Source organism: Anopheles arabiensis, chromosome 2, assembly GCF_016920715.1.
Source record: "Anopheles arabiensis isolate DONGOLA chromosome 2, AaraD3, whole genome shotgun sequence".
Taxonomy (NCBI): Eukaryota; Metazoa; Arthropoda; class Insecta; order Diptera; family Culicidae; genus Anopheles; species Anopheles arabiensis.
The window spans coordinates 85,699,039-85,711,192 of record NC_053517.1 but is presented as its reverse complement, the minus strand read 5'-3'; the positions used below and the strand labels follow the sequence as shown (position 1 = coordinate 85,711,192).

The window sequence follows — 12,154 nt, the reverse complement described above, 5'->3', positions numbered from 1 at the left end:
CAAATCTCCCACGTACCGATCCTCTTCCGCCTTTTCCTCCGCACTGGTCATCGAAAATGCTGGACTCCTGCGTCCTCCTCCTTGGGTCGGTCCAACCGATTCAGCGTCCGTCTCTTCATCATCGCCCAGACCGAGCTCCTCGGCAAAATCATCCAACGATTCGTTCGTTTTACCATCATCGCCGCATCCACTGACTCCGCTTCTACGCGTCGGTTCACCACAGCCACCCGTCACCGACGAGCGACACTTCTGGTGCGCGGCAATACTGCACTCCGAACACTTCCAGTACGGATGGCCGGCCAGCACAAGACGGTCGCAGCCCGCGCACAGTATGGTCGGATGTTTGGAGGCGGAGGACGAGCTTACGATCGTCATGTCAAAGGTATGCGCTTTCCCAACAGCACCGGTAGCGTTCCGTTTGCCCGCTGCCGACGTCGTACGTCGACGTGCTCCGTGCTGTTCGGCCACCTGCGTTCGCTTCTCCCTGAGATCCTCGGTTGCCTCCGATAGCGTCGCCATCTCCATCGCCAGTCGGCGCCCTTCCTTGCTAACGTTTCGCTCTGTCTCGACGTTTGCATCGTCCTTGCGTTGCTTTTTCTGCATCGTGTTGCCCTTTTCCGCCACGATCAGATCCGTCTTGGCGCGCAGCAGCTGTTCCTTTAGCTGGCTGGTGCGTGCCCGCTCCTTCTGCAGCTCGTCCTGCAGCTTCTTGTAGCTGGTGGTCGATTCTACTGGCACACCGCCGGCGGCACCAACATTTGGCACCACATTTTCCTTCCTGTCCTGGCAGGACGCCGAGGAGGAGGAGGAGGAGGAGGTGCCAAAGATCAGGCCGGCCAACGTTTTCTTCTTCCGGTGCGCGTTACACTCCTCCACCTTCGCCTGCAGGTAGTCGATCAGCTTCTTGTGCTGGGCGAGCGTCGCCTCGCTCTTGATGTCCCGCTCGGTGTAGAACGTTTTCTGCTCCTGCAGCACCCGCTTCACGTGCTCCAGCTCGGCCGTCAGCTGTTCGATCACGTTCTGCTGCTCGCGCATCTCGTTGCCCTGCTTGGTGATGTGTTCCTTCGCCAGGAACAGGTCCGTCAGTATGCGTGCGTTCTCCTCCTTCAGGATGTAATGCTCCTGCTCGTAGTTGGCGACCACCTTTTGCAGGTTCTCCGCATCGTGATTCAGCAGCTCGATGCGCTCCTGCACCTCGTACAGGTGGCTCGTCTTCTCGATCAGCTCCTGCTGCTGCTCCACCATCTGCCGCTGCAGCTCCTCGAACTTCTTGCGCAGCTCTTCGTACTCGGCCAGCAGATGGTTCGTCTTCGATTCGCTCAGCGTTTTGCCGGACCGTTCCGCCTGCAGCTCCTGCCTAACGCGCTCGATGTCGTGGTCCTTCTCGCTGAGCCGCCTGCGCAGCGACTCCATTTGCTCGCCGCACTCCCGGTTGCGCTTCGACTCCTTCTCCAGCAGCATCTCCATCTCGGTCAGCTGCGTCTCCGTGATGCTGCACGCGCCCTTCAGCATGTTAAAGTTCTTCGTAACCGCGGCCAACCGCTGCTCGAGACTCTCGCTCGCTTCCGTCGCATCCGCCAGCTCGTCCTGAGCTTCGCGCAGCTCCTTCGCGTAGCGCCCGTTCTCCACCGTCAGCAGTTTGACGCGATCGTTCAGCTGCTGCTGCTTCTGCTGGCTTTCCTTTAGCTTTTCCTCGAGCATTTGCGCCCTGGCCAGACACTCGATCAGCTCCGTCTTCTCCGCCAGCCGGTCCTTTTCCGAGCTGCTCCACAGTTCGCGCTCCTTCCTGAGCTCATCCTTCAGCACCGACAGGTCCGCGCGCAGATCCTCGATCTGTTTGTCCCTGTTGGCGATCGTTTCCTGCTGCTGCTTCATCTTAAACTCCAGCTCTTCCTTCTCGTGCCGGACGCGCGTCACCCGATCGTCCGACTGTTCGATGCGCCGGGTCAGGATGCTCTTCTCGCCCCGCAGCGCGTCCAGCTCCTTCTCCAGCTTCCACAGCGAAAGGTTGGCGGTGCGCGCCGACTGCTTGTCCAGTATGGCCTGCTCGCGGATGGCCGACAGCTTATCTTCCAAGCATTCCTTCTGCTTCTCGAGCAGCGTCTCAGCGCCGGACAATCCTGTTCCACTTGCCTTCAGCTGCGCTATTACCTTTTCCAGCCGGTCGACCACCTCCTCTAGATTTTCGGCCCGTTTGCGCTGCTCATTTTCACCTTCTCTGTACGGAGTGAACGAGGCGAGGCGAAGCAGAACAGATGTGCAAAATAATGGGGAAAAAAAGAAAAAAAGACAATCCAGACGATATTCAGATTATTAGCAGGCGAACAAGCGGCGTGTGAGAATAAATGTTAAGTGTGACCCCTTGCTTTCAGAACAGTAGTCATAACGGGTTTCATCCTACAGTTGGCAAAGCACGTGTAGAGAAGAGCGCAATTTGCATACCTACATGAACACGCAAATACACACACGTACACACACACACATACGCGCGCATAAACAAAGATGGCGCAAACGACGGGATCAACAAGGTAGAGAGAATGGATGGCTGAGATTTCTATACATGGTTATTGCTTGTTTCAATTCCATACCTTCCCAATCGGCACAATTATACGCAGCAACAGATTAACCGTAATTATCGATTCTACCAAAGCAGATGTGTTGATTGCGATGATGATGCCGACAAGACAAGCATAGGAAAATTGGATTTGAGTTAAGACAAAAATGAAAATCACAAAAATCTAAAAAAATGTGGCCAAAACCGGAATACCTTAATATCATATTCCCTGTGCTATTATTATAGTAGCTATAATAATCTTCTTGACACACGCAATACAACATTTGCGGGAAGCAACCAAAGAAACCTACTAACATCTCTTCCATCACTCCTCATGGCATACTGCAATTGGATGCCAACAACACTCCCGTACTCATTTGCTTTTTTTAAAGTCATTTTAGCGACATTGCAACTAATAGAGTTCAAAACAAATTTTATTCATTTCATCCCTTGTACTACAAAAGTTTGCACACAAAATAGTCCATATCACAGTTCACTTTTATAATAATAATAAAAAATAATAACAGAAAAAATAAAGATGGCATCTTTTCCGTCCATAAGAATGTCGCCCCGTCTCACTAGACATGGGCTTGAGTAACACCGTATTTCAAACGGTACAACGGAACCTCAAAGTACTTTGCTCTACGGGAAGATAAGAAACAAAACAAACAAACAAACAATTACCCACTAAACTTTACTACTTCGAAACTATGTAAAAAGACAACTAGACTGTAGTTAGAAGACATGTTAACTACTCTTAAACATTGTTATCATAAAATAAAATCTAACTCAAACTTACCTCGCTCTGATCAGATCGTTGCGCAGCTGCGCTTCCACGCTCGGCCCCGAAATGATCGTCGTCATGTCGTGCAGGCTAGAGTTGGCACTGCGGAACTCCTGCTCGTACACCAGCGAGCTGCGGCGGCTGCTGTCCACGCTGCTGATCACCGACACGGACGTGATCTTCTCCTCCTGCAGCTTGCTGATCTCGCTGCGCAGATGGTCGTTCTTCTTCTGCATCTCTTCGCTCATCTTTTCCGAAAACTGTTTCGCCTCGCGCAGCATGTTGTTTTCCTCCAGCTGCATCGTCATCCGGCGCTTGATGTTATCCACCAGCTTCTGTTCCCGCTCCGCCACAAACTTCACGTTCGACTCTTCCTCCTGCAGCCGGTCGCGCAGCTCGCGCACCTCCGCCTCCAGCCCGGCCCGCTGTTCCTTCTCCGCCTTCCATTTCGTCTTCAGCTCCGCTATCTTGGCGTCGTACGTTGCCATCAGCTCCTGCTGGCTGCGGTCGAGATTTTCCTTGTCCGCCATCAGCTTGTCCTTGGACTTTTTCAGCAGCTCTTTGTAGTTTTCCACCGACGCCTGCAGATGCTGACACTCGTCCAGCCGCGCCATCAGCTCGGTGGACAGCTCGCGCAGCTTATCGTTGGCGCCGGCCAGTTCCGTCTTCTTTTCCGCTAGCTGGCGCTCGTACGCCTGGTCCGAGGCCTGCTTTGCTTTTTCCCACTTTTTGTACGTCTGCTTCACGACATCGGCGATGGTGGCGTCGTTCTTGAGACGCTCTTCTTTTTCGATCTTCAAACCGTTGCGCAACGTTTTGTTCTCCGTCCGGGTGGCAGCCAGTTCGGCCGTTTTCTCCTTCAGCAGCTCCTTCATGCGCTCGAGCTCTTTCTTCGTTTCGTCCAGTATCTTGCTGTGCGCCGTTATGGAGACAATCTTACGATCCCGCTCGAGCACGTCCTTCTGCAGCCGATGGATTTCGCCGCTGTGCTCTTTCAAGCGACGCTCCTGCTCCTTCACCTTTGCTGCCAGCCGGGCTGCCTTCATGTGTTCATCCGTATCGCGATACACCGCGGTCGAGTCCGGCTCCTCGTACACGTAACTGTAGCCCAGGTAGGGCAGATCGTGTCCGGAGAATTCGTTCATCCGGGCAATGTTGTACGTCGGCTTCCGGCCAAGCATTGCCTTACGTTTGGCCGTTTTGTCTACGTCGTCAAAGTTGGACGTATCGTCATCGCTGCTGACGGTTGGTATGATCGGTGGAATCATGTACCGCAAACGGTCCCAGTTCAGATCACGGAAGAACGGATGCCGCACTATCTCCGGGTACGAGATACGGTTGGACACGTTCGTGACCAGCCGATCGAGCAAATCCCGATAGCTCGTCGAGATGGAAACGTGCGCCGGGAAGGTTAGCTTCCTACCAATACGCCCCTCGCAATGTTCCAGTATCTTCGAGTAGGTTTCGTTCACGTTCACCCCATGGAAGGGCGTTTGCTCGGTTATGAACTCGTACCCGATGATGCCCATCGACCAGAAGTCGCAGGTGACGTCGTGTTTCGCACTGTTCACGGTGCGGCTAATGGTCGACAGGGTTTGCAGCAGCTCGGGCGCAATGTAGTCCGGCGTGCCGACGGGCATCGGGCTCGACACGCTTCCATCGTCGTTGATGGCGGTCGCGTTTCCAAAATCGGCCAGCTTCAGATGCCCGAAACGATCGAGCAAAATGTTCTCCGGCTTAATGTCTCGGTGCACGTACCCCAGCGTGTGCAGGCTGTGCAGCGCGGCAGTCAGTTCGGCCAGGTAGAACTGTGCGAGCTCTTCGTCGAACACACCGACGCGTATCATTAGGCTCAGCAAATCGCCCCCGGGTAGAAACTCCATCACCAGATACAGACTGTGCGCGTCCTGGAACGCGTACTGTAGCGGCGTAATCCAGTCGGAGCGACGCGTAGCCATGATGTCCCGCTCGGTTCGTACCTGCATCGACGAGACAGCCTCCTTCATCATCTTCTTCATCGCGTACAGCTGCTTTGTGTGTCGTTCGGCCACAAGCTAATGGAAGGAATGAACGATCAAACGGAAGGTTACTAGGATTAGCTACGGGGAGTCATCATAGGGCTGCATTTTCCCTCAACTTACATGAACTTCCCCGAAGTAACCTTTGCCGATGAGACATTTTACATCGAAATCGTGTACGTTCACTCGCCTCTCTCGCGTTTCCTGTATGATTGGACGATCTGCAGAGTGATGAAACAACGAAAATGGCAATAAAAGCGTTAATAAAACGTTCGTACTGCACACGTTCACTTTACTTACATTTCGTGACAAAGTCAGCGATGTTCTTGTCCTTTTTCTTGATTGCATCTTTGCTGCATTCGTCGTACAGCACAAGCAACGAATCCAGCAGCCCTTCCCGACTGAGCGCAACATCCAGAAGGGCACTATCCGCTGCATCCTTCCTTTCGTGGGACGAAGCGTCCGCCCCCGTTCCACCATTCGAGCGACCCAGAATCAAATCATTGAGACGCGCCGTCCGCACGGCTATCGTTTTTGATTCCTTCTCAAACTTGGACATCTTGAAACGATCTTGTCCCAGTCAACCAGTTAGCAAGTGTAAAAATATACCCAAGGAAAACGAAAATGTACCCCAAAAACTTTTATCGAGCGAGTCTCCAGCTCAGCTTACAACTGTTCACACATTTTACAGCTGGCGCGGATAATTAGCGCTTAGAAAACTTTATCCTTGCTCAGCACCACACTCACTCACGACGCGCTGATGTTTACCCGTTGTGTCGCTTCGGTTTTTCAGACTCCGAAAAACCGTTGGCTTTGCTGGGCAGTGCTGCCAGAAAGCGAGAGCGCGCCTTTTTCATCAACTGTCAAACACGCTGTCAAAGCTGAAATCGATGTTCAAATTTCTATTCATTCAAAGCGAACACGTGTCTGCAAGAATTAAACGCATTGGAATTTTAATCCATATTTTATGTACAATCTTTTCTATTACATTTGTCTCGAAACTTTACCAAAAGCCTTTAAAACTCTTTCGTCGAGATTGAAAGGAAATAATCGATCGAACTGAAACTGACAACCATCGACCGCAGTCAAACGTCAACGGACAATAAGCAGGAGGTACATATTGTTGTTGTTGGTGTTGCTATCTTCCTCGCGCTAATAGTTTACCTTGCTCGCCTACCGCACACACGCACACACACCTGCCCTGCGTTGCACGTAGGCGAAAACGGGCCGTCTATATATGGGTTTCCTGCTTGTTCCCGCACACTCCTGTCGGCCATGTTTTCGGACGGCGCAGTCCTTTATAAGTTCTAAACAAAGTGTAACCCGCTCCGCCATCAACCGTCGGTGCCGTAGGTGCGATTGGAAGAACCTCCGCCCGCTGCAGAACGACCGGAAGAACGCACAAAATGCGGCACGGAACTGGCTCGCCTCCAGTCCGTCCTTGCTGAGCAGCTGCTGCGCCATCAGAAACACAACACAACTCCAGCGTCATCGTCGCCGTCTCGCCTTCGACAAGCGTAAATGTATGTTAATGAGCCTCTTCATCTGCCGCTCCGTTTAGCGTACAGCGTTTCCTCTGTCCCTCTACAGCAGGTGTGAAAATCGGAATCCGTCAATTGTTGTTCTAGCGGTGTAACGCCCTGCTTCGTTAGAACGGAATAACAGCGCAGCGACAACTGGTCGGACGGAAACCCCGTCCCGCGGGGACCTGTCTATTTGGTCGGCTGAAGTGAAACCCTCGCCCCATCGAACAGCATCAGTTCATCTAAGTATGCTCTCCAGCAGTAGAAGCATAGCGACAAAGAAAGCGTAGAACGATCCCGGATCATCTAGTCAGCGGAATCATAACAATCGACTAGCAGCAGCAGCAGTCCACGGCTTCGCAGAAAGAACACAGCCAAGATGAGCCTACAGAACGGTAGCGGCAATCGTGGCCACCACGGCAAGGATTCGGCCAAGCGATTCTCCATACATGACGCGTTCGAGGAGGAAACGGACGAGGTAATTAAGGTGTACGGCTCGACCGTCATCAGTACACCGATGCGGGCGAAGGCGCGCTCCCCGGACGATGTGTCGATTAGAATACACGATCAAAGGTAAGCTGGGGTCGATGTAGTAGGAGATGCTAACGCTTCCGCTTCCGGGTGTCTTTCCAAGGGTGTACATGGGCAGTAGTGTTAGTTATTATTGGTAGCGGTGGTGGTAGTAACAGAGAGTAGCAAAGAGGAAGAAACACACTACAATCGATAATTGTGTAGACTGTACTATGGGTATATTAGCATTCTGGTATCTCTTTTCTCTCCTTCTCGTTCTCTTCCTCTTTCTTTATTACCTTCTCTTTACACCTTCATGCAAATGTTGTTGCGATCCTTGTTGCTTCGTCCAATTCCCGTGGACTTCCTGTGGGTGTTGGTTGGTTGGTTGTGTTCTGTCCTATCTGCCCGTGCCGGCATCGCTGGATCACTGCTGCTAAACCCCGTAACTGTAATGCCAACATAAACACGCATACACACATACACACAACGCACACCTATACGCATACGCACTGCTCTCACTCCACATACACACACACACATACACACATACATGCATAAAACTACAAAACAAAACATGCAAACCGCTGCTGCGCTGGAACCTGCAACCCACGATAACGTCCTACCCCCCACATCTGTGCTGGGTTGGACGTGTTTCTGTGTGCGTGTGTGTGTGTGCGCTGGTGTGTATCTAGTAATCGGGCCCATCTAAAGTACACCGATGATACCACCTCCAGGGATAGTGATTCGCTGATACAGGAGTACGGGCACCTGTCGGCGAGCGAATCGTACACCTACTGCTGGCGGCACCCGAAGGTGCGGGAAAACTGGCGCACGGTGCTGGCCGCATTCGCCCTGCTCATCATCGGCATCGGACTGATCGTGATGGGTGCGTACGCGCTGGTCGAACCACACAACGGATCGCAGGCGGCCGTGTTTTTCGTCGCCGGCTTCATCTGCTTCGTCCCCGGCGCGTACCACGTCGTGTACATCTGGCTGGCGGCCCGCGGCTACCGAGGATTTGACTTCTATCACCTACCGCTTTTCACGTAATAAGTGTGTGTGTGTGTGGAAAATAGAACACCAGCGCGGGAAGGAAGTACACCGGCAGTAAGAGGTGAGACCGAATTTTCGACTGTGCGTTCGGGGTTTCGGGGGAAGGCCAGGGTCAACGGTGGCAGGGGCAGGGCCACGCCATTTAGCTTAGTTTTTGCGGCAGTTTTATAGAATTACTTACGATAACAACGGGCAAAAGACTTGCGAACAAGCGGTTTGTTCGCGGTTTACCTTTTTCTACGCTACGCTATCTTGTTTTCGTACGCCGAGAAAGGATCTAGTAGGCTAGTAGTGAGAGAAAACATGTAGAAGAATCATCACGTTTTCTTTTCCCAAAGCATAATGTGAAGAATAGCGAATGATGATGATGATGATGATAGGCCCCGCACAGATGTACTGTTGTTGTGAATTCATGAATAGCTCACAGCACCACGCTCACAGGGCGAGCATATTGCACACACAACAACACCATCCCGTCCGTTGCTAGCGTCTTCCAGCGTACACTCGCGCACCCCCTCTACAACAACAACAACAACAACAAAAAGGTCCCATATTTTGTATGCGCACCACGAACTAGGAAGGGATACATTATGTTTGATTGTATAAAATCAAGCGACAGTAAAACAGCAAAACCGACCACACAGTAAGAAGGTTCAACCAAAACGACGCCTAAGCTTATTATATAAAAAAAAGTATTCTTTCACAAAAACGGGGCGTTTTATCGCACTGTGCGCGTGAAAGCACCTGTTTCTAAGTCATTCTGCAACGCGCTCGGTCCATTTCTTTGCGTGCCATTGTATTATACTTTTTTTATTGCTATTTCTCCAGGTAGAAATATAAGTAGGCTGAGAAGGAAGGGAAAACATATTGACCAATGCATCTCAAAGGCGAATAGATTTGCAGCGCGAGCTTTACCATGGTTACAGGAGGAACGGTTTTGTTTACACTACAGCTAAGCGTGTCCATATTGCACTACCCAAACATTTGAAAAACAAACAGGCAACACACGAAGATTTAAATATTAGCAGAAATTTACAGAATCGTACAATTTCCGATTCAAAACAAGGCGGCGCGAGCGAATGTGTAGGAAATAGGGGAACAGAAGAGGTGAAATGAATTGTCCAAAACTCTGTGGTAAAATCAAATGCGAATGTGAAAAATAAGCAAAAAATGCTGACGAGGTCCGAAAGGCTTGTTCAGACTAGCATCATTATTATAATTACTATTGCTACTACTACTATCCCTTTAGTAGTTCGCTTGCTAATCGATGACTAGGGCGTTAATGCAGCTGAAGTGCTTACATACATGTATGCTGTGGAAAGGAGAAAGGATGGGTGGTTGTAATGGGGTCTTATCTTAAGTATTGCGAGGTTTTGGGGCTCAATACACACACACATATATTTATAGTAGATGCGCTATAAACCAGAAACGGGATGAATTTACCCCCCCTCTCAACAACTCTATTTGGAACCAAATTTTTGTATCGAAACAATCAAACTGGCACATTTTTGCACTACACCACCACCACCATCCCATCCCTATATTAGGCATGTAAAATCGAGAATAATACAGTACGAGCTCTCTTTAAAAAAAAACAGGCCTAGAAAGTGTTATCCACAAAATTGATAGATAGCTGTAATAAACGTTTACTAACACACCGATTTACTGCAAATTTAATTGCAATTTAGGGCCAACCACCAAACGAGGAAACAAAAGCAAAGTGCAAGATGGAAGGTAGTCGCTTACGCTCGATAACGCTTTCATTGCTGCAGGAAAGAAAAAAAAACAAAAACAATGGCAAATCGGGGGCCACCGTGCTTTATCTAAGGCGTATTGGTTTACCTTTTGGTTCTGGATTGGATAGGAACTGAAATGGGTTAAAGACAAAAATCGACCACCGGGAAGGCATCTCGGGTGACGATGGTTTTGTTAATTCCCGTAACCGTCAACAACATTACTATTTGTGATAAAACTCTGAGTGGAAGGTGAATGATGAAATACGATACGAGAAGGAAAAGGCGTTAAGCGTTAGAATCGGCAGTCGGAAAGTGAGAAAACAAGAGAACTGATGATGCTGTTATAGGACGACGCTTCGAATAGTACGATAAACTAACTAGCTACAACAAAACAGTAAATGTTTCCCTGTGTTTTTTGCTCACATTCTCCACTAATACGCGCGAAGGCATTGTATTTATATAAACATATAATCAAACGATATTTACGTTTCCTTTGTAATCTATCCCACTGCACGAAATACGTAATTTTTGCTACTTTGCGTTAAGGTGAAGGCTTCAGACATACAACTGTTTGAACACTTTATTTAAAAACGTACAACAACCAAGTGCAGCAATAAGCTAGCAGGAAAGGGTGTAAAGTAGAGTAAAGCGTGGGATTTATTGGAAACAAAATAACATCTTAAAACACCGTATAAAAAAGAGCTTTAACCTAAACTGTTCCCGTATTGGCACAACCACACAAACACGATGATATAAAAAAAACGAAACAAAAGCTACAATTGGATAGCATGAAGATGCAATAAATTAGGTGCAGTTAAAACAAATCACACATACACACACACTAACATAAAAAAAACTAAGCCGAAAAGAGTAAAACCGATGAAAAGGAGACAATTTTTACACGTACACTTTATATGCACGAAAAACAAAAATCAAAAATATAAAAGTTCATTCATTTCCATTGCAAAAGAAATAGGAAATCGAGAGTAGTGAAGGAGACGATAGAAAAGAGAGAGAGAGAGAGAGAGAGAGAGAGAGAGAGAGAGAGAGAGAGAGAGAGAGAGAGAGAGAGAGAGAAAGGTTGCAAATGGTTACAGAGAGAATACTCATCGCAAGTAGCGCGAATTAGAGGCGAATTATACATTACATTAAATGCATAAACACCCTTTATACGACACTTTCCTCAAAATCAGTATGATAGAGAAGAGGAGGGCACCATTGGCGCTGGTATAGGGGCATAGTTAAAGGAAAAGGAAAAGATACACTTTAATCGTAAACCACCCTCCCTGACCTTCCGGTTGTGGAGGTGGGGGGTTGGGGACTGGCCGCTTTGTAACATGATAGCACACCCATGGTGCGGTGTATTTAAATGACTATTATTATTATTATTATATTATATTATTACTAGTGACTTTGAATAAAAAGTTTTATAAAATAGAGGATTGGTGTAAGCCGGAGTAGTTCCGAATGTTTGTTTTCCACCCACCCCCCGGGGGCCATAATTTAATTAAGCGTTTACGCTTTCACCAAACACCTCAGTGACTGCGGCAGTGCGGCGATAAACTGACTGCAGTGTGGATCCGATTTGTTTCCTCAAATTAGCATGTAATGATATTATAATATCGCCCCCTTCTTGGGGCAATAGTTATTTTATCACCGATTTGTCCCTTTCCGTGGAAAGTCACACGTCATCATGACGCCATGACGGAAACACACTGCGCAAAGCATCCCAGTAAGCCTGGCGCAAAAAATCACCCCAATTGCGTGCGGTTTGCGTGCTCAGTGCTGCAACTGCTGCTTGCTCCCTCGACGGTTTGGAGGGGGACTTATGCATAGCAAATGACCACCACCACCTTAACCGTGGTCAAAGCTGGACACCGTGAGGAAAGCGAATTAATTATATTTGAAAACAAAAAAGCAGAAGCGTGCACAAAACAGTGGCCAACCTCTCGATAGCTTTCGACCGAACCGAA

At 49.1% G+C, this 12,154-nt stretch overlaps 2 protein-coding genes across 4 annotated transcripts in view; one reads left to right on the top strand and one right to left on the bottom strand.

The window, feature by feature from the left end:
• LOC120894612 (citron Rho-interacting kinase) overlaps positions 1-6,167 on the bottom strand; it is a 7,598-nt gene extending 1,431 nt beyond the window's left edge. The window contains exons 1-4 of the mRNA XM_040297323.1: positions 5,657-6,167; positions 5,480-5,577; positions 3,354-5,392; positions 1-2,218 (exon numbers count right to left, since the gene is read on the bottom strand). The exon at positions 1-2,218 is cut by the window's left edge and continues 79 nt beyond it. Of these exons, the coding sequence (XP_040153257.1) occupies positions 1-2,218; positions 3,354-5,392; positions 5,480-5,577; positions 5,657-5,915 (4,614 nt within the window). The 5' untranslated portion in view covers positions 5,916-6,167. The remainder of the gene's footprint in view (positions 2,219-3,353; positions 5,393-5,479; positions 5,578-5,656) is intronic.
• Positions 6,168-6,522: 355 nt separating this feature from the next.
• Positions 6,523-11,620, top strand: LOC120894101 (transmembrane protein 134). 3 transcript variants are annotated; one of them, XM_040296482.1, is made up of 3 exons: positions 6,523-6,879; positions 6,950-7,452; positions 8,085-11,620. In XM_040296482.1, exons 2-3 carry the CDS (start codon positions 7,259-7,261, stop codon positions 8,440-8,442), a joined length of 552 nt encoding a protein of 183 aa, XP_040152416.1. In that variant the 5' UTR covers positions 6,523-6,879; positions 6,950-7,258; the 3' UTR covers positions 8,443-11,620. The 3 variants fall into 3 exon arrangements, with proteins under 3 accessions (XP_040152416.1, XP_040152415.1, XP_040152417.1); XM_040296481.1 differs by having other exon boundaries at positions 6,524-6,879; positions 6,947-7,452; XM_040296483.1 differs by having other exon boundaries at positions 6,527-6,879; positions 6,947-7,452; positions 8,127-11,620.
• Positions 11,621-12,154: the final 534 nt, after the last annotated feature.